We start from the raw sequence: 27,204 nt of genomic DNA, 5'->3' as shown, positions 1-27,204 counted from the left end.
TAATGCCTGGGATTTGCTTTGGAAAACGGGGGGGGGGGGGTAAGGAAATGAGTAGGGTAATTGCTGATATAAGCTTAACTCTGAGTTGGTAACTGCTAAAGCTGGGTGTTAGGATTTATCATCATATAGGAACTCATTCATCAGATTATCATGAAAAAGGTAAAAAGGACACTGTGGCTGGTGTGGCTCAGTGGATTGAGTGCCAGCCCATGAACCAAAAGGTTGCTGGTTCAATTTCTCATCAGGGCATGTGCCTGGGTTGTGGGCCAGGTCTCTGGTCCGGGGGCATGAGAGTCAACCAATCATATTTCTTGCACATCAATGTTTCCCTCCCTCTTTTTCTCCCTCCCTTACCCTCTCCATACAAAAAAAAATTTTAAATAATTTTTAAAAAAGTAAGGAAAATACGAACATTATGATAATAGGATACCAGTTTTCACCCACCAGATTGTCAAACATTTTAAAATCTGATAATTCTAAAGTGTTAGCAAGAACATCAAACCATGGGAACTCATACACAAATGGTAGGAACATAAATTACCATGACTAATTTAGAAGAAAATCTGGTATCTTTTACCAAAACTAAACATGTGTTTTCTTTACTACCCAACTGTTCCCCATCCAGGCTAAATCCTCGAAAATCATGCTCATGGAGACATGTACAAAAATGTTCACTTTTTTTTTTTTTCAAAAAAGCCCCTTCTTTTTAATAGCAAGAACACTAGGAACACCAAACGTCCATCTGCGACAGAGCCCGTAGTTCGAGAGTGGTGCGCGCGCGCGGCGGACTGCGAGTGAACTGGCTGCAGTCACGTGCCTCAGCGTGGCTCAGTCTCACCCATGCGACAAAGAGACGGCAGAGCACATCACAACGCTGTTTCTGTACAGATTCAAACCATATAAAAGGAGCATGTTGTCCGGGAAGCATATGTGTGTAATAAATTTCTAGACAACGGTGAGAGATGTAGAGTAGTGGTTATTTCTGGTGAGAGGAGGAGGAAGATAATTAAGGGCACAAAGGGAGCACCCCAGGATTGTCATGTTTTGCTTCCCAAGCTGGGTGGAAGGCACACGAATGTACACTGTAGTATGCTTTAGTCCTTTTGTATGTAATAAAATAATTCATACTTAAAAATACAACTTTTTTCACAATATATACAAATATCGAATCCTATACCTGAAACTAGTATCATGTCACATGCCCACTGCATCTCCATTACAAAAATATATATATGTATAAATATTTTTCAGTGTAAGGAGCGGGGAGTGAGAGAAGCACAAAGGTACACATTGGTGGAACAAAAACTTCGTTTCGGTTCAACAACCAACTTTTACCGAGAACAGATGAACGAAACCTTGCCTGTCGTTCAAGGCACAGTCACTTGCCAGAAAAAGAATGCTGGCTCTCGCGGTACAGCGGCGAAGAAGACACGGTAAAGCACAGGCCCCAGCCAGACCCCTGTGAGGCCCTTGTATGTCAAAGCATCGGTGGGTGGGCTTTTGATCCAAGGTAAAAGGTCTGAGCTTTCCTTCTCCTCACCCCACCTACTCCCAGTCTTCTCCTCTCTGTTCAGGAAGGTTTCCAGGTTGAGTCTTTAACAACATGTGTGCAGTAAAAATAAATACGGTACAATACTGAGTGTTATTTTTCATGTAGCTTTCTGAAGTGAATGAAGGGAAGGAGAATGGCAGCAGTCTGAGTGTGAAAGACTTGATACCTTTGACTTTCTCTTGACATCTGTTCCAGGGCTTTCTTCCCAGGCAACCAGAAAAACCGTCCATGCTGAGACATGCACTCTAGGCTTCTGGCTGATGCATCAGGTGAGTCACCTGTTCAGGAGGGATGCATCTCTACACCTGTGCCTGATTCCAGGGGAAGAAGCCCTGAGGATGCGTCAGACTCACATCCAATAAGGAGGTAAAACATTGGTGGTCATCCTGTTATCAGCACCTCCTCCTACCACCTCCAGTTTCTGGCTGTGCCAGGGCCTTCCTGGGGAGTCCCCAGCTTCCTCATGACCTTTCTGGGGGAATCCCCAGCTTCCTCAGGGCCTTCCTGGGGAGTCCCCAGCAATAATGGAAGCCTGCTAGGCAATCTGATCCCAGATCACGTGGAAAGTGCTACCAGCTCCAGCTCCTCAGGCCCTGTCACACCTGCTGGATCCAAGGCCTTGGGTTCTCTAACTTGATTTCCAGCTTTGTGCCAGCCTTCTGGGTCCCGCCGTGACATGAGAAGTGTCACCTGAGCGTCTGCAGATCTGAAAGAGACCAAACAGAATCACAGGGCCTGCCATGCTCCGCAAACCCGGCACCTGTTTGCCTCAACAGGTCTCTGCCTCTTCTAACCTTTTACGGATTTTCTTTCCCGGCCCACTGTCATATAATGTCCTCCCCTGGGCACTCGATTGGAGGCCATTCTTCCCTACTAGTTTGCACCATTTTGCCTAACTACACCAGTGTTCCCCCTGGCATCTTCCCAGCTCTTGGAGGACATCTCCAACCTGGCCTCCGTGAGGGAAATCACACTATGAATATACTAAAAATGCTAATAATGGCTAAGCTTATGGAGGACTTGTTGCGTGCCTTGCTACCAGTGCTTTCCTGCCAGGCCCTGCTCTCAACGCCAACTTAGCACATACCCGTATAGAGGTGCCAGGTACCATTTTCATTTCCCCAATGAGAAAAACCAGGCACAGAAGCGTTAAGTCACTGCCCAAGAAACAATGCTTTCAGAGCCTGCATTTTGAACTACAGGGCAACAGGGGCTGTCTCCTGAGCGCCCAAGCAGATCAGACGCTGACCCCTTCCTGGTCCCCTCCACGCAGAGCTTACAGCGCAGGATGGCCTCCTTGACTTGGCGGAAGCCTCGTTCTGGGCCCCGGCCGTCCACAAAGTACATGAAGCGCAGCTCGGGCGGGTAGGCATCCCTGGCCAGGCCTGTGAGCAGGGGGATGGTGCGGCCCTCGGCCCCCGGGGCCTGGCTCAGGGCCTGCAGCATCTGGTACCTGCACCACGGGTCACGCTGGAAGCCAGGAGTGATGAGCAGCACCTGGCAGTGGCTGCTGTCCAGCGCCCGGCACAGCTCAGACACAATGGCGCTGCCTGGGGCTGCATCACGCAGCTGCAGGAAGCAGCGCAGGCTGGCGGAGCAGTCCTCCAGGTAGGCCACCAACTCCTGTGCGGCCGCCAGGTCCTCCTCACTGTGGCACACGCACACGTCGTAGTCCCTGCTCCAGCGGCCACCACTGCTGCTGCTGGTGGCACCCTCCTGTGCAGGTGGCAGGGCGGGAGACTCCGCCAATGCGGCTGAGCTGAGGCCCGATGATGGGGGGTGGTCCTGGGGGCACCGTGGTGGTGGGTCATCCTGCGAGCATGGTGGCAGAGCATTGTCCCGTGAGCACCCTGGCAGAGCGTCACTTGGGGGGCTTTTCTGGGACGCAGGCATCTTGTTGGTCTTCTTGGACAGGGCCTGCCTGAGCCAGCCTGCGACAGAAACACTGCTCGGGGCTGATTCTCCCCAGGCCTCCCCCTCCCTGCCGCAGAAAGGAGCCCGGACCAGGAATCCAGCCCATCTTCCTGCACTGGCCAATACCGCCTGACTTACAGACCTACGGCCCAGCTATTGGGCACGTCCTCAGGACTTGCCCAAAGTCCCCACTACCTTAAAGTTTTCCAGAAGACAGAAGAACGCTGACTGCTTTGTAAGTCCTAAGATGTAGGGTACAGCAAGTGGATGTGGTTAATAATACTGTAAGTGTTCTACACAGGATATTCTGCATGCTAACAGATGTCAACTAGACTTGTGCCAGTCATTTTGCAATATATATAGTGAAGCATGCTGTACACCTGAAACTAATATAATGTTTCATGTCAATCACATTTCAATTTAAAAATACACCTTGGTATAACAATATAAAGAAGGTGGGGGGAGAGAGGGGCGAAGGGGAGGAGGAGCAGGAACAGCAACAGGACTCTGCTTCCACTCACCAGCCATCTTGCCCAAAGGCTTCTTGGACCTGGAGCCAGAAGCTGGGCAGGAGGTGGGCGATGCCATAGTGTTAGGCTGAAAACTAACCCCCAGAGACCAGGCATTGGTGACATGGGAGAAGGGAGGGGACCCAGTCTTGAACCCACGGAACAGCCATCCTAGAAGAGACAGAGAGAGGGTCATGAAAGCTGTACTTACTTTACTCTTGGACCCAGGGGTGGGCTCCAATGTTCCTTCTCTCCATTGCCTGATGGAGGCTCAGCCTCTAGGGGGCCCCTCAACCCTCCTGGGAGAGATACCGCTGTGATTGGGGCAGGTTCTAGGTAAACCGGAGCCTGAGTGGTGTGGCCAGACGTACAGCATATGAGCTCGGCATGACCAGGAGGGCACCTGCTCTCTGCTCCACCGGCCCTGGCGTGCATTCGGGATCCGGAGAAGGGCCATTGGCTCTTCACAGGGGCTTCCTGTTAAAACTGAAATGGGAGGGCAGTTGCTATTGGGACAAATTATTTTGTATCCAGACAGACAGACACGGAGCAGAAAAGAGAGAACACATGGAAAAAATCTTGGGAAACTTTCCCTCTAAGTTGGCCTTACCCTGCATAGCTTGCTTCCTCACTCCCCACCCCCCTCCATCTCTCCTTCTGTCCATCCCTCCATGCCTCCATCTCTTCCTCCCTCAGCTGTCAGCTCAGGGAGGCAGTGCCACATAATGACAAAGACTGCAGCCTGTACAGGCCACGGCCTGGGTTCTCGCCTTTCATTAACTGTGGCCTTTAGCCCTTATATGAGTACTTACATAAAGTACTAATGGTGCACAGCATATAATGCTCAGAAAATAGTGTGGGTTAGTATGTATAAAATCATCTAGAACCCTGACCAGTGTGGCTCAGTGGGTCGGGCACCACCCCACAAGGAGAAAGGTCACTGGTGTTCACCTTCCCTGTCAGGGCACATGCCTGGGTTACGCCTTTGGCCCCTTGTTAGGCCATGTGCAAGAAGCAACTGATCGATGTTTCTCTCCCTTTCTTCCTCCCTTCCCCTCTACCTAAAAATAAACAATTTTTTTTAAAAGTCATCTAGATACTGGAGGAGTATATTACATGCATGGTTTAGAAGACTCAATATTGTTATGAGTTCTCCCCAAACTCCTCTTTAGATTGGTGCTGTCCCACATTCCACGAGGGTTTTGGTTTTGGGAGGAAGGAATGGTCACACTACCTCTAAATGTGCACAGCAATGCACAGGACCAAGAATACCTTGGATGCGGGACCTGCCACGTTGTCTTCCCACCACAGTGACCAGGATGCCCCTGACTGCAGCAGCTTTTTCGGCCTAGATTTCTGGGAGGATGCCCCATGGAGCAGAGCCTGCCCTGGTCTGAGACAGGGCCGGAGGTGAAGGGCTGGTAAAGAACAGCTTCCTCGTTCTTTGCCGAATCTGCAAAGGTCAAAACCAGCCCCCTGGGAATTAGCATAGAAGCAACTCATACCATCAGACACAGCGAAATAAGGGGATTCAAAATGCAAAGAATGTCACTCTGTGTCAGACAGCAATGCTCTGTTCATCACTAAGCTGGTGAATGTGAGAAGAGAGGTACTGTTCACTCATGAAAATACATCGAAGTTGAAGAAGCAAGGACTTGAACCACAGCAGCAAGAAGGGCAGAGAGAGGAGATGGAATGGGAACAGCAGTTAGACATACACTTGAAAGAGGAAAGCAGTGAGGCTGCTAAGCCAGCCGGGACTTGAACAGACAAACACTAGCATAGGGATATGCTTCTCCCCCGCCTCATCTCTCAGGGGTTCAGGCAGCCTCCGTCCTGTGAAGCCAGGCAACGCCTGGTAACCTCCGCCAGGTTTTGAAATCCTTTCCCTGCTCCAGGGTTACTGGCTGCCAACAGCTTCCTCTGAACTGTTAGAAATATGGCTTTCCGCCCCCAAGCAGTAAACACACTCTCACTTGGCTTTTGTAGTACTCAGAGATTTTTTTCCATTTTGTCTTATAAAATTTGTTATTTGTCCTTGCTACACTTACAAACTGGAGAACCTTTTGATATTCTAATGATAGCCTAAAGATCAAAAATTAACATAATGCTTCAATCTACTCAACAGGTGGAGATTTAAAAGTTTCAGTTTCTCACTTTATACAATGACCTGCCCTTCTGGCAATGCATGCTGATTTGGGGGTAATGGCCTTTTTTCATTGCTTGGCTAAGAAAAAACTCCAGTTGCCAGCCCTGGCTGGCGTAGCTCAGTGGATTGAGTGTGGGCTGGGAACCAAAGTGTCCCAGGTTCGATTCCCAGCCAGGGTACATTCCTGGGTTGCAGGCCATAACCCCCAGCAACCGCACATTGATGTTTCTCCCTCTCTCTCTCTCTCTCTCTCTCTCTCCCCCCCCCCCCGCCCCCCTGCCTTCCCTCCCTAAAAATAAATAAATAAAATCTTTAAAAAAATTAAAAAAAAAAAAACTCCAGTTGCCCAACAGCAGATGCCACTGGAAGCGGGTTGGTATAAGCTCTAGTGACGAATGGGGGAAGGTTTAAACACAGGAAATGACGCCATCTTTGCAGAGGATAGCTGAGCAAGAGACGACAAATTAGCCACAGAGACTGTCTACTTCCTGGAGCCTGAAACCCTGGCACACCTTCCCTGTTACATTTCAGTACTTGTGCAGCTGAGGCTGTGGAACTGTTACACTCAAATATGCTGTAATCTTCTAAAAATTTAGTAATAGTCATATATTGAGATTTTGGAGACATAGCGGCCAAGCAGATAGGAAGCTATTTTTTGCACTCAACATAAAAGCGCCTAAATATATAAGGCAAATCTTGATAGACCTAAAGGGAGAGATCGACAGTAATACAGTCATAGTAGGGGATGCTAATACCCCGCTGACATCAGTGGATAGATCTTTCAGACAGAAAATCAAGAAGGAAACAGCGGCCTGAAAGGACACATTACACTGATAAATTTAATGGATATTTCCTGAACATTTCACCCCGAAGAAGCAGAATATATATTCTTTACAAGTGCACCCAGAACATTTCCCAGGACAGATCACTTAGTGCACAAAACAAGTCTCAATAAGTTTTGTAGAAAGACTGAAATCATATGAAGCATCTTTCCCAACCAGAATAGTATGAAACTGTGAATCAATTACAAGGGAAAAAAAACTGAAAAGCACAAACACACTGAGGCCAAATAACATGTTACAAAGCAACGAACAGGCTGACCTTGAGATAAAGGCAGAAATCAAGAGATACCTTGAGACAAATGAAAATGATAGCACCATAATCCTAAGTCTATGAGACACAGCAAAAGCAGTCGTAAGAGGAAACTTCATAGGAATGCAGGCCCACTCCAAGAAACAAGAAAAACCTCAAATAAACAATCAAACCTTACACCTAAAGGAACTAAAAAAAACCCAAACAAACATAGTTCAAAGCCAGTAAATGGAAGGAAATAATAAAAGTCAGAGTGGAAATAAATAAGATAAAGTCTAAATTTAAAAATACAAAAGATCAATGTAACAAAAAAAAAAAAGGCAAAAGATCAATGAAACCAAGAGCTGTGTTTTTAAAGATAAACAAGATTGATAAACCTTTAACCTGACTTGAGAGAAAGAAACTCAAATAAAATCAGAAAGGAAACAAGCAAAGGAACAACAGATACTACAGAAATATAAAGGATTATATTACATGCCAACAACTGGACAATCGGGAAGAAATGGATACATTCTTAGAAATGCACAATCTTTGAAGACTGAATCAAGAAGAAACAGAAAATTTACATAGACCAATTTCATCCAAAAAAGCAGCAGTATTCAAAAAACTTGCAACAAACAAAAGTCCTGGACTGGACGGCTTTATGGGCGAATCTTACCAAACACTCAAAGAAGAATGAACGCCTACCCCTCTCAAACTATCCCAAAAAATTCAAGAAGAGGGAAGATCCCCAATCTCCTTTATGAAGCCAGCATTACCCTGATTCTAAAACCAAATAAAAACACTACAAAGAAAGAAAATTATCAGCCAATGTCCCTGATAAACACAGATGCAAAAATCCTCAACAAAATATTAGCAAATCAAATCCAGGAATACATTGAAAAGATCACACGCCATGATCAAATGGGATTTATTCCTGGGATTCAAGGATTATTCAATATCTGCAAATAATTAGCCACATAAACAAAATGATGGATAAAAATCATACAATCCTATCAATATGTGCAGGAAAAGCATTTGACAAAATCTAGCACCCATTTATAATAAAAACCCTCAGGGACTAGAGGGAACTTACCTAAATATAATAAAGGCCATATATGACCAGCCCACAGCTAGCATCATACTCAATGGGGGAAAACTAAAAGCATTTCCCTTAAAATCAAGAAGTAGATAGGGATGTCCACTTTCACTACTTTTATTCAACACAGTACCAGAAGTCCTAGCCACAACAGACAAGAAGAAATAAAACACAAACAAGGGTCCTGGCCAAGTAGCTCAGGTGGTTAGAGCATCATCCAGTTATGCCAAAGTTGCAGGTTTGATCCCCGGTCAGGGCACATATAAAAGTCAACCAGTGAATGCATGGATAGGTGTAATAGCAAATCAGTTTCTCTCTCTCTCTCTCTCTCTCTCTCTCTCTCTCCCCCCCTCCTTCCCTCCCTCCCCCCATCCTCCCATTCTTCTCTCTCACTCTTCCTGACCCTCTTTCTTCTCTCTCTCTCAATCTAATAAATATAAAAATAAAAAATCAATTAAAAAAGAAATAAAATACATCCAAATTGGAAAGAAAGAAGTAAAACTGTCCTTATTTGCAGATGCCATGAAAATATAGAGAAAACCTAAAGATTCCACAAAAAAACCTACTAGAACTGATAAATGAATTCAGTAGAGTAACAGGGTACAAAATATTCAAAAATCGGTTGCATTTTATGCACCAATAATGAACTATCAGAAAGAGAAACAAAGAAAACAATCCCATTTACAATTGCATCAAAAAATAAATTAAAATACCTGGGAACAGATCTAACCAAGGTGGTATAAGACCTGCACTTGAGACATTGTAAGACAAGGAAGAAATTGAGGATACAAATAAATGGAAGCATATACCACACTCATGGATAGGAATAGAATTAACATCATTAAAATGTCCATACTACCCAAAGCAATCTATAGATTTAACATAATTCCTATCAAAATAGCATACAAAAAATTAAGTTCAAGTGGAGAGTAGATATACATGAAAATAACAATAAAGCTCTTAGAGGAAAGTACAGGAGATTATCTTCCTGACTTTGATTGTCTTCCTGATTTTTTCTTCCTTTTTAAAAAAAATCTTCCTGATTTTCAAAATATTGAAGTACAACAGACATATGACATTATGTTAATTTCAGGTGTACAACATAATGATTCAATATACAGGCTGATTTACAGTTGTTCATATGGAAGATAACACAATAACTAATAAAAATACAAGAACAAACTCCATGTTTGTTTGTACTCACAACTGTAAACCTACTTCTGCCCCACCCTGTACGTACACACGCGCTGTGAAATGACCACCCCGGTAAGTCTGCTTACTACGCTGTACATGGTTACGATGCTGTTTTCTTGTGATGAGACCTTTTAAGATCTAGTCTCTTAGCAACGTTCAAGTATACAGTACAGTATTAACCATGGTCACCATGGTGTACATTGTATCCTCATGACTTGTTTATTTTAAAACCAAAAGTTGGTCTCTTTTGACCCCCTTCACCTATTTCAAGTTCCCTCAAAGATTGTTTTTTCAAACTGGACTTAATACCCCCAATTAACTGGACAACATTAAAATGGAAAACTTCTGTTCGTCAAAAGATGTCATTAGGACAGTGAAAAGGCAATCTTCTGAGAGAAAAAAGATATCGTAAAATTACATATCCAATCAATATTTCATATTCCGAATATTTAAGAACTCTTACAAACTGGCAAGAGAAAGAGGGAAAATCTATTAGAAAGTGCATGGAAGAGCTGAACAGACACATCACCAAAAAGAGGACACCCAAATGGCTAACAGACAGGAAAAATAAGCACAGGTCATTAGTCACCAGTAACCGCAAATTAAACCCTCATTGCAACACCACGGCCCACACCCCGAGCGGTGCGGCTGCTGTGAATGAGACAGGATCAAATATGGGTGAGGGTGAGGAGGAACGGGAACTCACACAGGGCAGGTAGAAACGTGAATCGGTACAACCGGTTTTGAAAGCTGACCGCGGACACACCCAGCAATTTCCCTCAAGGAACAAACTCAGCAGAAGTGCTTACATGGGCTCACTGAAAGGCAAACGCAAGAATGCCTTCGCAGCACTACCGAAAACAAAAGCAATCCCAAGCTGGAAACAGCCCGAGCCTGCCCCAGCGTCCAGCAGAAATGAACCGCGGCCTGTCTATACAGTGCGACATCGCACCCCAAAGCGAACGAAGGAATTCTTGCCACGTGCAACATGGGTGAATCTCACATGTCCAGCATAAAACGCCACACGCAAAAAGTGCACACCGTACGATTCCACGCATCAAGAGTTCAAAACCAAGTAAAACTACCTGATGAGGCTGGACGCCAGGAGAGTAGCTCTGCTGGGGTGGAAGCCGCGCCTGGACGCGGTGCGGAAGGGCTTCTGCAGAGCTGGCGGTGTTCTATAAACCCTGGGTGCAGGGGGCACAGGCCAGAAAGGTTCAAAATCTGCGTAGGAGGTACACTTATAATGTATGCCATGAAAAAAAGTTTAAAAACCAACTAGACATGACTTCCTGTGACAGTCAGTCATCGCTGACCCTTGGTCCCCCCAGGGCAGCTGCAGAACTTCCCCTCTCCAAGCTGCACTGGCCAGGCGGGGCTGTGATTGCTCACCCACCCGTCTGTCTCCAGGAGGGAGGTCAATCTGTCCTGTTCCGCGGTGGCACTCCTGCGCTCTTTACGGTGCCCAGCCCCCAGTAGATGTTGGTGAAATGACTGTGGAAGGAATGCCTGCAGGTCATTGCCCTGAGGAAAGCCCTGTTCCCGCAGGAACTAGGATGGTGACAGCTGTCTCGGAGACCCTTCTTCTATCCTGCTTCCGCGCTCTGGGTGCCGGAGGCAGCAGGTCAAGGGGCGGAAGGGAGGCGGCGGATGGCAAGCGTGTCCGGGGCTGGGCCAAGTGCGGGGCACGGGGCCAGACGCAGGTCCAGCCTGCCCCAAGGCTGCCCACACTCCGTTCCTGGACCCCAGCACACACCCCCCATCCCCGCTCTGCGTGGGGGCCCCACCGCTCCCCCCACCTCTTCCATGCGCTCACCTGCGCGGGACCAAGTTGCCGTGGAGCTTGCGGACTCAGGCTCGGGGCTGGCCGCCCCGGCCGAGAGGAAGTGAGGCGTGGGCCAGGGAGCGGCCCCCTCCCCGGAAGCGCCTGGCCTGTGCCCCGCCTCCTCTTGCACCCGCCCAGTGGCGCCAGGAGGTGCAGGCGGGGTCAGCCCCGACCAGGCCAGCCCGGCCTCTGCGCCTGCGGAGAGGGGCCTTGCCCGCTGCTGCGCTCACGGGCACCGATGGAGTTATCACTTGGGCAGAAAGTTGCAGATGAGCCCTTGCGCCCACAGGAACTCCCGCAGCCTAGGGGAGGAGGATCCCTCTGCTCTCCCAGCTCTGTGCCTGGGCCCCCTAGTCCCCTCCGCCCACAGGGCCCTCCCTTTTCTCAGATCTGCCTTCAGCAACCCCACTGCTGAAAGTCATCTTTGTATCTTATGCAGGTAAATCATTCTTAACCTTCTCTTCCCTCCTCTTTCCTCAAATTCCCGCAGCACCAGGTGTTACTGGGAGCTTGTGCTCGCGCGGCTTAGCCCTCGCCTTAGACTGAAGATTCCCTGAGGCCAGGGACCCATCTTCCGGCTCCAGACGGAGCGGAGAGGGCTCCGTGCAGGCGTGGGGGGGGGGGGGGGGCGTGCTGAGTCCCTGTCCCTTGCAGTTTCAGTGACACAAGCAGTGGTGAGTACATACTCTCCTAGTTTCCTGAAAAAGGCCCTGAGGGAGGACAGAGGATTCACCAATGCCTTACGGAGTTCGTTTGTCTCGAAGGAAATAGCTTCTGGGTGCAGAGCCAGCTGAAGGCCTTTTTCCTCTGACCCATAAATAGGGGTGTCAGCACTGAAGGGTGATGCTGGGTGGCTAAGGAGGCCAGTCCACAAGGTTAAGGGTGACCACAAGGTGAAGGGTGCCCCAACCCTTACACTCCTGGCAAGTTCCTTCCTGTTTTTCCGTGCCAAATTCTGGTGGCTCCTCCTTTCCTGCTTCTTTAACCCCTCACTCTCCAGGGGCTTCTCATGTTCCCTTACTGGCCTCACATCCACACACACCGCTGCCCCCATCCCCTGCCCCAGGTGACCATCAATTAGGCCCACCTCCATCTTTTGCTTCAATCTTCTCCCCAAAGGCACTTTGGGTTTGGGGGCCCTTCACTAGCTGTGTCTACGCCCATTCACCTCTCCCTTCTGAATGGTGGCCCACCCCTCAGACCCCACCGAGGTGCACTTCCTCCCGGACCGGCTCTCCCTGAGGTTCCCAGGACTATCTGGGCAGCTTCCAGCCCCCCTGTGCATTTGCACCCTAAACCATCCCTCCTTGGCCAGTCCCCTCACTCGCCTGGCTTTTCTGTGCCTGACCACCTTGTTAGCAGCCTCTGGCTCCTCGGTTAAAGGTGATGGAGTCCCTCCAGCTTCGCCCCTCTGTCCTCTACCCTTCTACCCTCCCTCAGTGACAGCGTCCTCTCCCACGGTGTTCACATCTCTGCCTCAGCCCAGACCACCCTGAGGCCATAACAATAAATTCAACCCTGTTAGATGGCTCTGCAGCTGTCCTGCAGGCACTCAGCTCCACTGCCCCGAACAGAACCATTCTGTCCCTCACAACTCTGTCCTCATCTCTGTGGAAGCAGGACATCCATCTAGCTGTTCAACACAGAGATGAGAGCCTTACTTGACCCAGTTTCCTGGGGCCACTGTAGCCTCTCGGACCAGCGCGCTCCTTACTGGGACCTTGCAGGCCTGTCCTTGCTGTGCAGGCTACAGGGGCAGCCCTCCGTCCGGTGGCCTACTCAGGCCTCACAGCCTGTTGTCCACGGGGCAGGCTGGGTGCTTTTTCTTAAGGGAAACCTGATCACGTTGCTTCCCTACTGAAAACCCATCAGCGGCCCCTACCCACAGGAGGAAATCCAAGCCCACAACACGGTTCTTCAGCCCCTGGCCCTGAAGTACCTCTTCCTTCCCGCCACGACCTGCTAGGACAAATCATGATCTCGCCAGTCCCTTGAACCTTGCTAATTCTTGGTCCCTGGCCTTTGCATGTGGTTTTCCGTCCCTGAGCCTGGAATCACTCCCCTCCCCACTTCCTCCTGAACTCCCTTTGTTAAGCTGCTTATCCTTTAGGTTTGCCTGCTGGTGCATTTCTAATATGCAGCCCTGGGCCTGACCAAAAGCTGGAGCTGATGATACTGCAGAGGAATGAACACGTTCCTCCCCTCTACAACCACACCCCTGCCCGGAGTGGGGAAAAGGAGGCCTTAGCTTGCAAACAAGGATTTAAGATCACCCCTGGGAGGGGGAGGAGGAGGCTATGTTCCTCCCAGCCTGGTGGGCACTTCAGAGGGAACTGCCGTTGGGAGAAGAGAGGAAGGGGCAGGAAACTGGCAGGATGGAACTAATCGCATTTATTGACTGGTAACAAATCCGGGCCAGGCTGCACCAGAATACTCCCTGCCTGGGCTCTTCGACGAGGGGCGGAGGTGATCTTTCTGGGTTGGCAGCAGGAAGGAGCCAAATCTGGGCCACAGAGCTCAGGGCCACCGAGGTGCTCTGTCCTGATGGATTGCCTTGGCGGGTAGCATCGGTCTGGGCCAGCGGTCAGTCCTGGGGTCCTGCCCCATTGCTCTCCATCAGCCTGGGCCTCAGGTTGCGGCAGGGACCTCAGAGCCTGCAGGTTGCAGCAGAGACCCCAGTGCGGGACCTCAGAGCCTGCAGACTGTCCACCTGCCCAGTCACATGCGACAGAATCACCTGGGTGCCAGCAGGAGGGTGCAGGAGACCTCACCCTCCCTCCCGAGATGGTGCTGGGGAGGACACTGTGACAATGGCCAGGATCTGAGCCAGGGGATGACACGGGACAGGAGGCCAATGAAGAGCTTACAGGCTCAGAAGATGTTGTGCTCTTGGACCTTCTCTCCCAAGAAGAAGCGGCTGAAGAGGAAGGCGTTCAGGTTGATGGTCTGGAAGCGGCCCTCTAGCACCATCTCAGCCACTGCCCTCCCCACAGCGGGCGCCTGCTGGAGTCCGTGGCCACTGAAGCCCGTGGCAAAGTACATGTTGGCAACCAGTGGGTGGGGGCCCACCACGCCGTTCTGGTCAAAGGTGTTGTAGTCGTAGTAGCCAGCCCAAGCGCTCCGGACCTGCAGGGGCACAGGATGCTGGGGTTCTTGGGAAGGCTTCCAGTACTCCCAGCCCTCTCTCCTGGTCAGGCATCAGCACCCTCTACTACTGCTGGGTGGGGGGTCGATGGGATGGGCCCTTAGACCACGGAGTCCTTAGCAGTTGTGAGGAAGGTGCACAGAGGCCGAGGACAGGCTTTCCAAGGGGACCTAGGGGCTCCAGTGTCATCTGTCTCCTTCCTTCTAGTTACCTTCAGACTCTCGAAAGCTGGTATCCTCCAGGCCAAACGGGGCCACACCTTGTTCTGAAAGAAATCATGGTCCACTTCCAGGTTCTCGGGGTCTGGTTCCTCCTCCTGGGGTGAGAGGTGGGGACAAGGCCTACATTACCTGGGGCACGAGGACAGAGCCAGGTCTCACAGACCCCTTTAAACAGCCCCTCCGGAAGGTGGGGGACGGGGACAACAGCCCAGTCCAAACCCGGAGGGGCTGCACAACTAACAGCGGCACTGGGCCCCCCCCCAAAGGCCTGCTTCGGCAACGACTGTCGGTCTGTCCCCTCCCCAGCGCCCACGACCCTACTTCGCTCACCTCAGTGGGGCTACAGCCACCCAGGTAGTTGTTGCCTAATCCGTCCCGGCGGAAGTAGACTCCACTAGTGTCTGCAACGAGGGGCGACTCCAGGCCTGGCCCCTGGGGGCAGTGCCACACGTACACATACCTGCCGCAACCCTGGGGTTAGGGTGTGGGGGGACAGCCACTCTTCGCTCCTCCCACTCAACAACCTCCTCAGCCGCCCTGGGGCAAGTCACCTTTTCCTGGGCTCCACAGGCAGCTTGGTGCCCTGCAGGGTGCCAGGCGGCCCCTTCCCAATACCAGCCAGCTCTGCTACCCGCCCAGACCAGGCCCCGGCCGCATTGATCACTATGGCGCACTCCACAGGCTGGTACTCCACGCTGTGGTCCATCTTCACCTGCAGGCACCAGAGGGGGAGGGAGGGACGGAGGGTCTGGCCTGCACGCTGGCCACCGAGAGAGGCAGGTTTCTTCCTGGGCCTTAGTTTACCCACACTGGCAGTGGGTAAAAGATCAAATGACAGTCATTAACTTTCTCGTCCCTCCACTTGGTAAGGAAGATACTTAGGCTGGGGACTTACATGAACTTCATGGATCCTTTTCAAAGTTATCTCTTCCCCACTCGTGGTCTCCATGCGGTTAGAGGAGGAGACAAAACCTGCAGGAAAAGGAAAATTAAACAGGCCCTTGAGGCCCTGAAGAGGAAGGAGATGGGAATTCCATCGGTCTCTGAAGGAAAGGAGGCTGGGAGGCCGGGAGCTTCCCACAGACACTGAGGCAAACAGCATCACTGGCTCGCACTTGGCCCCACTCAGGACTGAGAGCCCTGAAATCTCCAAGAGGGCCGAGCCAGGGGCTGGGGTCGGGATGCCCAGGACCAGCCCGCAGGGGAGAAGCTGTCTCCCCATCAACCCTTGCTTGGCCTGTGAGTGAAGATAAGACAGTCAAGGCTGTGCCCTGGACGGCCAAGGGTATAAGCAGTGGGCGTGGGGCCTCGGACTCACGTGTCACCTCTCCGTGGCAGAAATGGACCCCCATGGCCTGCACCTTTCGCCGGAGCCCCTGGAGCAGACACCAAGGGTCAAACCAACCTTCACCCTCCAACCCTGTGGGGAACAAAAGAGGACTCGTGAAGAGGGACTGGAGCCTCCTCTCCTACTGTACTTCCCGCACCCCCAGCTCTTTCTGGGCCGGCAGGCTGGGGAAGGTCAAGCTGACCGAGTGCACCGAGTCAAATCTGGCAGAACGGAAAGCTGGCACCGCCCAGGGAGGCCCTGCTGGCCAGGAGGGGAGTGTCGGCCCTTCACTTGGCTGCAGGGTGCTGAGACTTCGCATTTGGGGTCCCCACACCCCCAGCCCCCATGCAAGCAGGCCTTACCGTAAGACGCCAAGGCTACTCCCTCTGTGTTTATCCAGGGAAACTTGTTCCGCAGCTGCTCAGGGGACATCAGACACACTTTGGCTCCTTCCTGTCTGAAAGAAACATGGATGTGTGTGTGTGTGTGTGTGTGTGGTAGAGAGGGTGAGTGTGCAGAGAGGGAACGTGTGGGCTCGACCTCATCTACGCCCTTCTCTGCCCAAACTCCCCAGTCTTCTGTCCTCGTTGAATGGGTGGAAAATGAGCCTCCGAGGCAATTTGTCATCCGATCCCTTCTTCCTTTCCAACAGCCTGCTGTCCCTCTGGCTGGGGCAGCTTCCCTGCCCGCCTCCCAGTGCAATCACGTCCGCCAGCAGCGCCACCGCCCCTGGAATTCCAATGTCCAAAGGCAGCAGCATAGCTGCTGAAAGACCACACTCACGAGCCAGACCACCTGGTTGGAATCCCAGCACCACTGCTTACTAGCTCTTTATGCCTCGACTTCCCCACATGTAAATGGGGACGTTCTGATGATACAGAAGCTAGCAAACATCTGAAAGCCGCCAGGACTGGACCCAACGTCACTGGTGAGACTGGGAGAAGCGTTTGCTGAAGACGCCCACTGGTGGCCAATGGAGACCACCACTGACGGCAGGACTGCCACGTCCGGCTGCAGCCCAGGTGCACGGGCCCCCCCATCTGTGTGCTTTTCTGTCTGTCTCGGATTCTGGGCTTCAGCCTCGAGCTGAGTGATGGCAGTGGGGACTATGTGGCCTGCAAAGCCTAGAACACGGACTGACTGGCTCTCCCGGGAAATGGCTGCGTGTGCCCGGGCCCCTCCCGGGGAGTTCTGGTTTATTGGGTCTGGGGTGTGTCCTGGGTGGCTCTCGTCGTCTGTCCCCTTAGGACGCTCTGCAGCAGCGCTTGGCCCAGAGCGTGCCGAGTCCTGAAGTCCCGCACGCGCCAGGCACCCACCTCTGCACTTTCACGTTGCTCTCCAAGATTGCAGCGCCCTCTTCTGAGGCCAGGAGAAGATAACCCGAGGGGTTGAACTGGAGGTCCAGTGGAGGGTCATCGACTACTGCCAGGTAATCCTACAGGCAAAAAAGAGCACTGAGGCTGGTGTGCCTCAGTGGGCTGAGTGTCAGCCTGCAAACTGAAGGGCTACAGGTTCAATTCCCAGTCGGGGCACATGCCAGGGTTGCAGGCCAGGTCCCCAGTTTGGGGCTTGTGAGAGGCAACTGATTGATGTGTCTCTCTCACACTGATGTTTCTCTCTCTAAAAATAAAAATCTTGGAAGGGAGGAAGGTGGGTTTGGCTGAGGTGGGGGGGAGTAGTGGGGGGTAAACACAGACAACTATAATTGAACATTAAGATAATTTAAAAAAATTTAAATGTTTTTTAAAAATGAAGGCAGGACGGAGGAGTTCTTGGCTTCCTCATGTACGTCTCTCAGGGCTCAGGGCCCTAACCCTCAGGGGAGCCCTCCTCCAGGCACCGCCACTGGGAAAGAACAGGGTGGGTAGTGGGGTGCTTCGCTTCCGACTTGCCTGCTCCTGTTCTGTCCTCCCTAGCCAGCTGGACTGCGCCTCTCTGGGGTCAAAGAGGGGCCATCATGCCAACCCCCAAATCTCCATGCACGTACATTGATGTTCCGTAGAAAGTTGACTGAAAAGAGGGAGAGCTGGATGTTCTCGGGCAGGGAGAACTGCTGGCGGATCCCGCCCACGGAAAGCCCAGTGGAGGCCTGGGAATACTGTGGGAAGACAAAGGGAGTCGGTGGACCAGCGAGTCCCCTGCCGCACGGCAGCAGGACGCTGTCACGGAAGCGGCGAGTCACACACCGAAAGCTAAAAGGGAGTCCAAGTTTGTAACCGGAGAGGAGCCGACAGGGATAAACCCATGTGTAGGTCATCCTGCGGGCTGGAGAGGACAACAGTTATTACAGTCCTCGTTAGCAGACGAGCAGAGCAGAGTGAGTCAGTCATCATGAATGGGCCGTGCAGCCGTACAAAATGGTAATGGCCCAGAAGTCCAAGGGCAGGAGGTTAACATTTAATCTACTAATTGGAAGATAAAGGGATACGGCCAAAGTAACAAGATTCTTGGCTGGCTGGCAGCAGTATCGGGAACAGTTCAGGGCAAAATTTCAGAAATAGTGAAACCTAACGGGGGCTGTTTGTATCAATTATACCTTCAGTGCAGGCTCTCTTGGCCAGACCTGTGACATCTCAAGAGATCCAACGTTGTAAAATTCCCTTTCAAAGGCAAAAACTATTGCCAAGATCCCGAGTGTGAGGGAGGAAGAACCTGAGACTATCTCAGTAAGGTCCAAAGCTCAGTCCTTGCCCTTTGGACCTCCAAATATTAAGGTCTTTTCTCCCATTCTCTTGTCCCTAGAATCCTCAATAAAACCCACACCCCAGCCCCGCCCATGACTCTGTCCTACCCCAGACCTCACCGTGTGGTCCTGTTCCACCACCAGCACCCGGATGGCGCCACGTTGCTTCTCCAACCTCTTCAGCCAATAGGCCACCGACAGGCCGAGCACCCCACCCCCCACAATCACCACATCCGACTGTTCAGGGGGCAGGTGGCTGGTGTCATACAGTGAGTTCCAGGCCCCTCCAGGAAGAACTGACTGCAATGTCTTCTTAATTTCAGACACCTTTCCAGCCCAGCCTGTGGGATGCGGTGATGGTCAGAGGGTTGTACATTTCCTTTGTAGGTGGTAGGGGGCTTGGGGGTGGGCACAGGAAAAGGGGGGCTAAATTTCACTGATGGCGGTCCCCACTGTCATCCCCTCTCATAAGGTCATATGCACCGGCAGTATTCAGCAGCTCTGCTGCATGGCCTGCATGCTATTAGTCTTTCCTCCGTTTCGTGCATCACGCCCAGCACAAGGTTCAACTCCCTAAAATGAACACTCTATACTTGGTCCCTAGGACAGGTGACTTAAGCATCTTTATCTCCTGTGTAGACCTATCTCTCTTGTGAGCCGCTTGGACTTTAGATGGCTTTGGCCAGCTCCTTGCAGGAGAGTAATGCAGTATACTCAACTGCATTACTACACTGTCACCTCCACTTGGAGGTCCCAGGCTCCTGGACCAAGAGGTCCCAGCACACCCCGCACTGCAGCAACCTCTGAAGCATGGCACCTCTGAGTGGCCCCTTATCCTGGATATCTGTCACCACCAGCAAACTCACATTCATGTCGTATATATTATCAAGTTTTGATGACTTTGCTTCCTAAATATCTCTCCAGTCTGTCCCCTTTTTCTATCTCTGTCACCACTGTCCTGGACCAAACTGCCGCAATCGCTCTGAGATCAACACAAAAGCCTCCTAACTGTTCCCACTAATTCTCCTCTTGCCAACACTCCCAAATTCATTTCTACGTCGTAGCTTGAATGATCTTTTCTAAACACTAATTTAATCACACTCCCTCCCTTAAAACCCTCCAAAGGCTTTCCGTTACTCTAAGGATAAAAGTCCAAAATCCATGAACATGGTCCGTGAGACAAGGTCGGGCTCCAGTTCACCTTGTCCTCCCCCACCCACTCCAGCCCCCACCCCTTTACTTCCTTGATGGCACCGTTTTTCCTCCCATCACAGGCAGTCTACACGGGTGTTCTCTCTGCTTTGAAAGTCTGGGTCCACTTCTTTGCCCCAGTAATGCTGCTTCCTTTAAACATCAGCTCAGTTATTTCCTTAGGGAAACCTTTTCTGACCGCCCCCACTGGACTATGTCAGATTCTGCCGTCACATTCACTCACAGGTCTGTGATCCTCTTTTGGAGCATGAAACACATTTGCAACTTTGAATTTGTTGACTTGTGATTGCTTCACACCGTACTATGTCCACCTTCACCACAGAATCTCCAGCCTAGCAGACTACCTGACAGCTGAGGTGCTCAATGAATATCCGGAATAAATGACTCCTTTATCATTAACACCTAACTCACAGATGTGCAAGTCTTCTCACTGTTTCCAAGGCCAGGGGCAGCAGCATTAGAATCCTTCTCTGATCTGGGCTTACCTTACCTGTCCACACATTTCACACTATTGCTCCAACCCTTCAGATGGCTTTGGCTAGTTCCTTGCACAAGAAAAATGCTTTTTATTTCCTAACCTTTGCTCAGTTTTCCAGAAACTGAAACACACACCTTTCCAGAGCCAGTAAACATCCTTCAAATCTGATCTCTGTTGCCACCTGCTCCACGTGTCGACACTTCTACAACGACACTAGCTTGGGGCCTGGCCAGTCTTGAACGGGTCTAGAACATCTGCCCTCTCCAGCTCCAATGCAGGCACCTCCGGGGCACATACTCAGCCATCACCTTCTCTTCCCTCCTTCATGGCCCCGACTCTAAGCGACTCTAAGCACCGCATGCTGCACGCGAGCAGGACTCGACGTACATTTCTGCAGCTAAGGAATCAGCCTGGTCTCTTATGCTGGTGGTAAGCGGAGGTACAGAGACATCTAGGACTTGTCACCTGAGAAGGGAAACCTCGGCATCCATACATCTGCCCAGGCTTGACAAGCTCCAGCGGGCAAGCTTACCCCCTTCTCCCAGCTGACCCACTGTCTGCCCAGCACGGCCGGGGTCCCAAGTCCTGAAGGTCACACAGCTGGAGACTGGGGGTACCCCAGAACCATGATGCCCTCCGGTGCCCTCAACTTTACCCAGAGCCGAGCCTCCTCTGAGCGTGCTTAGGCGCCGGCCCAAGTGGCCTCGGCCTGCACAGAGATGCACCGCTCCTCGAAACATCGCCCATCCGAGCGCGCTCTCTCTGGGCACGACCCTTTAAACTCGGCACGGCTCGCAGCCGTCACTGCTCCGCGCCTCCCGGCGTTCGGAGAGCGCACCCATTGGCCAGCGGCTCCTCGGGGCCCCGTTTCTGCACGCTATAGGCGGTCTGTCTCCCCGTGATCTCCCCAGAGCCCCGCCCAGACCCGACCCGGCCCGCCATTGGCCAGCCTGCTGTCTACGTCTGTGCAGAGCGCCCTCAGGCGGAGGAAGGTAGGGAACCCGTGGCTCTGAGCGGAAGTACCGCTGAGCCAGTTTCCGGGGCCGCTAGTGTGACGTGTCCCGCGCTTGGCGCAGCAGGAAGTCGGGCGATCGCGGCCTCAGTTCCCGGCGCCAGCCGGGCTCCTTTCCCGCTGCCGCCATGCTCGACTTCTTCACCATTTTCTCGAAGGGCGGGCTCGTGCTCTGGTGCTTCCAGGGCGTGAGCGACTCCTGCACCGGGCCCGTTAACGCGTTGATTCGTTCTGTGCTGCTGCAGGTACCGCCCCCTCTGGGTCAGAACTGCGGGCTCGTCCTCCCATCCGATCCGTAGTCCCCCCTCGACCGACCCCGTGCCTTGCTCCCACCCTCTCCACCCGGAGAACTGGCCGCTCGCGGGTATCCAGCAACTTTCTTCCGCCCCCTTCAGGCCGTCCAGCAACTTTGCGGGCCCCCCTCCCCCTCCACTTTCTGGGACTCTTCCGGAGTGGGCGCTTCTTCAGACTTTTAACATCGTTCCCTCTCTTCGTCCCTGGCAGCTTCGTTTTCTGTTGTTTCCAAGGATGGGTGAAATAATGGGTGGGGAAACGCCTTTTTAAATTGCGAGAAGCGTGCAGCTGCTACTGGACCTGGTGGTGTATGTGACGACTTTCCTTCTGGCTCCCATTTGTCTTGCCATTCTCACCTTTTGCCCCACCCCCCAGCTTGTCATCTCGTTTCTCCCTGGCGGAATGCTAGAGAGCAATTCCCAGCATCCACCAGTCCTGGAACAGGTTTGACTGGGGGAATATCTGGTTCTTTCCCAAAGGTAATCGTTGAGGGGTCCAAGACTGGGTTTTCTGGGGAGTGGTCAGAACTCTTGAGACATACTGTCTTTCCAGGAAAGGGGAGGCAACAACTCCTTCACCCATGAAGCGCTCACACTCAAGTATAAACTGGACAACCAGTTTGAGCTGGTGTTTGTGGTAAGTGGGGGTATTTTAGAGGGACAAGTGCATCCTCAACATAGTCCTGATTAGTAAGAGAACCCTGATTAACTGAAGAAAGTGTTATATGATGAAGTAATTGAGAAGGCAAGGAGGGTACGGGTAAAGGGAAGAAACTCTGGGGCCCAGGCAGAAAGCTTGGCTACCCCTCAGGTCAGGGACACCTGCCAGAGGGCTTAGCCAATCTGGAGGCCTGGCTTGAGTTGGCTTCCCTGTCTTCTGGAATGGCATGTAAGCAGATCCGTTGGCTCTGTTTTTTCCCCTAAACAGGTTGGTTTTCAGAAGATCCTAACACTGACGTATGTAGACAAGTTGATAGATGATGTGCACCGGCTGTTTCGGGACAAGTACCGCACGGAGATCCAACAGCAAAGTGCTTTGAGTCTACTGAATGGCACTTTCGATTTCCAAAATGACTTTCTGCAGCTCCTTCGGTGAGAGGCCTCCCCTCTCCAAAATCAATTTCCGTGACTTGATGAGCTCCCCTCCCTTCCTGAGGCTACTTATCGAAAGTAAACTGTTTATTGGAAGATGCTTCTAAATTTGCTGCGCAGTTCAAAACTACCCTTACGGTGTGAGGGTCCTTTCTCTGGACTTCAGCCGTTCTCTTTCTCTTTAGTGAAGCAGAGGAGAGCAGTAAGGTCCGGGTTCCAACTACTATGAAGAAGTATGAAGATTCTGAAAAGGCCAAGAAACCTGTAAGATCCATGATTGAGACACGGGGTGAAAAGCCCAAGGAGAAAGCAAAGAATAAAAAAAACAAGGGGGCCAAGAAGGAAGGTTAGTATGAGCTCCTTGGACACACAGGCCATGAAAAGTTAACGTGGTACGAAGGACTGAAGTGGTTCCCTGTCCTTCTCTTTGTCATTGCCTGTCTCCCTCACTCAAATGCCCGCCACCCTTGCTGTCATCCCCAGTCCTTGTGGGCCCCAAGCTGTTTGTGCTGGTGGCCTCTTTAAGGATTTGGAAGATGTTTTCCCTGTTGTCTATTTTGTTAGAATCGGGTCCTTTTTCTCCAAACAGGTTTTGAAGTCCCTTTGGCTACCAGCAAAACAGCCTCTGCAGAGAAGTCAGTGGGGGCTGAGAACGGGGTAGAACTTTCCAAAGAAGAGCTGATACGGAGGAAGCGAGAGGAGTTCATCCAGAAACATGGGAAGGGTATGGAGAAGTCCAGGTGAGCATTCTAACCTTTGCTGTAATCCAGCCATGTTGGGGGCAAGGGCATTCTTGTCTGTGGTTCTCGGGTGGATGTTTTCTCTCCTGCTTCTCCACCGTAACCTTCTGTGCTGTAACCCTTTTAGCAAGTCCACGAAGTCCGATGCTCCAAAGGAGAAGGGCAAGAAAGCACCTCGGGTGTGGGTGCTGGGTGGCTGTGCTAACAAGGAAGACCTGGATTACAGCGCTCCTACCACCAATGGAGCGCCAGAGGTCGTCCCGCCTGAGGACATCAATTTGGTAAGAGTCAACAGGGCCAGAGTGAAGGTCGCCATTAAAAACAATGTGGGAGGAAGTAGAGAGGGGGAGGGTGGTGCCTTTGATTTCTTTGAGGGGACAGAGCAATAAATCCTGCGTTTTTTTTCCCCCTCCCTCAGAACCATTAGTTTGCCTAATCCTGTCTCCTTTTCCCTGTACCCTGCAGATTCGAGGGACTGGGCCTGGGGGGCAGCTTCAGGATCTGGACTGCAGCAGCTCGGACGATGAGGGGGCCGCTCAAAACCCTACCAAGCCTAGGTAGGAAATCGCAGGTGGTGGGTGGTGTGTGTGGCTCCAGAGTGGGTGAGACTTGACTCCGCCCACTCTCCTGTGCCTGCAGTGCTACCAAGGGGACTCTGGGTGGCATGTTTGGGATGCTGAAGGGCCTTGTGGGCTCCAAGAGCTTGAGTCGTGAAGACATGGAATCTGTGCTGGACAAGATGCGTGACCATCTCATCGGTGAGTTCTGAGGAGCAGGTGGGCAGGCTCCTGTTGGTGGGGGAGGGATGGTAGAGAACAGAACAAACTAGTTTCTTGGCTGCACCACGTGGGTCGTTAACTGTCGACACGGCACTCACACCGCACGTGCTACCCCCTCCGCAGCAAAGAATGTAGCAGCAGACATTGCAGTCCAACTCTGTGAGTCCGTGGCCAACAAGCTGGAAGGGAAGGTGATGGGGACGTTCAGCAGTGAGTATCACCCTAAAGCAAAGTGTACGGGGGGCGTGATGTACACCAGGAGTTCAGATGCATTGACTACCCTGACTTGCACCAAATCCCTTAAGCTCTAAACCTCTACTAATGCCTGTAAAGTATTTACTAGGACAGTCTCAGATATGGGGTGGATTCCTGTGGTGAGAGCCTGGTCATGTGAGCACCCAGATTCAAGTTTCCTTAGCACAGAAAGCTGGTGGGTGCTCGTGAAGTGCACTCTTGGGGGTTCATGGCTGCGTCTCCTCCCCCTTCCAGCGGTGACTTCCACAGTGAAGCAGGCCCTCCAAGAGTCCCTGGTGCAGATTCTGCAGCCACAGCGGCGTGTGGACATGCTCCGGGATATCATGGATGCCCAGCGTCATCAGCGCCCTTATGTTGTCACCTTCTGTGGCGTTAACGGAGTGGGGAAGTCTACGAACCTTGCCAAGGTCAGTGTAGTTCCCCACCTGTTTGACATTTCTTCACTGTCTTAGCAGCTGTGGTTTGAGGTAACAGTTTCCTTTGCCTGTCTTGCAGATTTCTTTCTGGCTGTTAGAGAATGGCTTCAGTGTCCTCATTGCTGCCTGTGACACATTTCGTGCCGGGGCTGTGGAGCAACTGCGCACACACACCCGACGTTTGAGTGCCCTGCACCCCCCCGAGAGTCACGGTGGTCGCACCATGGTGCACTTGTTTGAGAAGGGCTATGGCAAGGATGCCGCTGGCATCGCCATGGAAGCTATTGCCTTTGGTACAGTGCACGCCATGTGTGGGAACCTGGTCTGGGCCCCTTTCCTCCTTGGGTTTGCTTAAAGTATGCTGAGTGTCAGGGCTGCCCTACTACCGACAGGCTGCTCGGTAGCAAGTCAGGATTGGTGACTTGCCGTGCTCTGCTTTGGGTGGTAGGTGTAGTTGCAAGCAAAGCTACTATATTCTCCCAGAAGAAACCTCTATATTTGGTCACCTCCATCACTTGCTGTCCTTTTCTTGACTGCCTGGAGAGCCGAGCATAAAATAGGTTTTTCTTCTCCTGATACTTTGTGATCATACCCAGAGCCCAAGAAAGTAAACTGGTAGGCTTTTAATGTTGTCAGGCCAGGACTTTTTGAGAGAAAGCTGGAAATTCGTGTGACAGCCCAGGAGTTTTTAGTCAACCACTTTCTCTCTCTCTAGCACGTAATCAAGGCTTTGATGTGGTGCTGGTGGACACAGCCGGTCGCATGCAAGACAATGCCCCTCTGATGGCTGCCCTGGCCAAGCTCATTACTGTCAACACGCCTGACTTGGTGCTGTTTGTGGGGGAGGCCTTAGTAGGCAACGAGGCCGTGGATCAACTGGTGAGGGCTATGGCGTGGTTCTCCCCAACCTCAGCTTTAGCCAGTAGGTACTTTTTACACTTACACCCCACTTCTTTCCAGGTCAAGTTCAACAGGGCCTTGGCTGACCATTCAATGGCTCAAACACCTCGGCTCATTGATGGCATTGTCCTTACCAAATTTGATACTATCGATGACAAGGTAAATACGAGTGTTACTGGGAGGGCAGGGAACGGCCATCCTCTATAGGGGAGCTAAGGCCCTGTTTGCTACAGAGCTTCCTGTACTGGGGAGTGAATGGAAGGTCCTTGAGTTGACTGGGTACCCCTTTTTCCACGTCAGGTGGGAGCTGCTATTTCTATGACCTACATCACAAGCAAACCCATCGTATTTGTGGGCACTGGCCAGACCTACTGTGACCTGCGTAGTCTCAACGCCAAGGCTGTGGTGGCTGCTCTCATGAAGGCTTGACATGCTCTTGCCCAATACCAAATCACTGCTTCCCCCCAAAGTCCCTGTTCCTGTATCAAGAACGTGCTTTAGAGTGTGAGCAACTTGTCTCCAGTGTAGTGTGAAGGCAGAGTGCAGGGAGCTCCTGGACTATGCAGCTCCTCCTCACCCCGCCCCTGTCCAGTCCGGCCTCTGTCTGCAGAGGGCCCAATCATGTTACAATCACTGCTCATCCCCCGCCCCCTTGTGCCCCCCACCCCTTTCCTCCCCCGGCATCCCCGTCACTCTGCCTGCAGACTCGGTCTCATTACAGCCTTGACCAGTGGTCAGAAGATCCACATCAGAACTTCGCTAATTAGTGTGGGCATAGGGACATCTGAGCATACTAAGCATACTGTGGCAATGATCTCAACTGCTGCTAAATTCTGATGACCTCATCCTCATCATTTCTGCAAAGCATCAGCTAGGCCAGAAAGATTTGTTACAAACGAGAGAAAAATGAATCCCCTCTTCCCTAAGAGAAGGGGAGTGGAGCTGAGGTGTTGCATTGGTCTTCTCAGCCCTCCTGCTCTTCCCCACGCCCAGAACCAGGATGTAAGCTTTGCATGTTCCCCTTCTGGGAGAAAAGCACCTGTCAGAACAGTATCAAGTTGTTCCCTCCCAATTCTTCACCCTGAGGGACCCTGGCTTTGCAGGCCCCCTCCCCACAGTGCCTGGCAGACCAGTGCTACACTGAAGAGTACAAACCTCTTGACACCTGTCCTGTAGCTTGGTATTACAGATGTGCTATTAGTGCAATAAGGGGAAGGCTATCTGCCCAGAGAAAAGCATAATTTATATATCAGAAAATAAATTTCATAAATAAATTGCCTCTTAGCCTTGGAATTACTTCACACAGGACTCAAAACAAATCCCACATCATGTGAA

At 51.5% G+C, this 27,204-nt stretch overlaps 3 protein-coding genes across 9 annotated transcripts; 1 reads left to right on the top strand and 2 right to left on the bottom strand.

Moving 5' to 3' along the window:
• Positions 1 to 374: 374 nt before the first annotated feature.
• On the bottom strand, positions 375 to 12,183 carry LOC114509653 (TIR domain containing adaptor protein). 6 transcript variants are annotated; one of them, XM_036014308.1, is made up of 7 exons: positions 11,305 to 12,006; positions 10,805 to 10,982; positions 5,248 to 5,428; positions 4,347 to 4,461; positions 3,988 to 4,146; positions 2,833 to 3,483; positions 375 to 2,258 (listed from the first exon to the last, which is right to left on the bottom strand). In XM_036014308.1, exons 5-7 carry the CDS (start codon positions 4,052 to 4,054, stop codon positions 2,239 to 2,241), a joined length of 738 nt encoding a protein of 245 aa, XP_035870201.1. In that variant the 5' UTR covers positions 4,055 to 4,146; positions 4,347 to 4,461; positions 5,248 to 5,428; positions 10,805 to 10,982; positions 11,305 to 12,006; the 3' UTR covers positions 375 to 2,238. The 6 variants fall into 6 exon arrangements, with proteins under 6 accessions (XP_035870201.1, XP_028383888.1, XP_035870204.1 ...); XM_028528087.2 differs by lacking the exons at positions 10,805 to 10,982; positions 11,305 to 12,006 and adding an exon at positions 12,047 to 12,183; XM_036014311.1 differs by lacking the exon at positions 10,805 to 10,982.
• Positions 12,184 to 13,993: 1,810 nt separating this feature from the next.
• Positions 13,994 to 21,275, bottom strand: FOXRED1 (FAD dependent oxidoreductase domain containing 1). 2 transcript variants are annotated; one of them, XM_028527941.2, is made up of 11 exons: positions 21,038 to 21,272; positions 18,813 to 19,033; positions 17,997 to 18,107; positions 17,326 to 17,444; positions 16,372 to 16,466; positions 15,998 to 16,099; positions 15,575 to 15,651; positions 15,231 to 15,391; positions 15,010 to 15,139; positions 14,670 to 14,774; positions 13,994 to 14,439 (listed from the first exon to the last, which is right to left on the bottom strand). In XM_028527941.2, the coding sequence occupies exons 1-11, from the start codon at positions 21,120 to 21,122 to the stop codon at positions 14,185 to 14,187; spliced, it is 1,461 nt and encodes a 486-aa protein (XP_028383742.1). In that variant the 5' UTR covers positions 21,123 to 21,272; the 3' UTR covers positions 13,994 to 14,184. The 2 variants fall into 2 exon arrangements, with proteins under 2 accessions (XP_028383742.1, XP_035870199.1); XM_036014306.1 differs by having other exon boundaries at positions 14,149 to 14,439; positions 20,915 to 21,275.
• Positions 21,276 to 21,375: 100 nt separating this feature from the next.
• On the top strand, positions 21,376 to 27,147 carry SRPRA (SRP receptor subunit alpha). Its single transcript, XM_028529070.2, has 14 exons — positions 21,376 to 21,639; positions 22,241 to 22,324; positions 22,616 to 22,779; positions 22,965 to 23,125; positions 23,369 to 23,519; positions 23,647 to 23,800; positions 23,985 to 24,076; positions 24,159 to 24,277; positions 24,422 to 24,508; positions 24,788 to 24,960; positions 25,049 to 25,262; positions 25,685 to 25,848; positions 25,930 to 26,028; positions 26,170 to 27,147. Exons 1-14 carry the CDS (start codon positions 21,523 to 21,525, stop codon positions 26,296 to 26,298), a joined length of 1,908 nt encoding a protein of 635 aa, XP_028384871.1. The 5' UTR covers positions 21,376 to 21,522; the 3' UTR covers positions 26,299 to 27,147.
• The last annotated feature ends 57 nt before the right edge of the window (positions 27,148 to 27,204 follow it).

The sequence above is a fragment of the Phyllostomus discolor genome, chromosome 13 (assembly GCF_004126475.2).
Source record: "Phyllostomus discolor isolate MPI-MPIP mPhyDis1 chromosome 13, mPhyDis1.pri.v3, whole genome shotgun sequence".
In the NCBI taxonomy this organism is placed as follows: domain Eukaryota; kingdom Metazoa; phylum Chordata; class Mammalia; order Chiroptera; family Phyllostomidae; genus Phyllostomus; species Phyllostomus discolor.
This window is presented reverse-complemented; position numbering and strand designations above follow the sequence as displayed.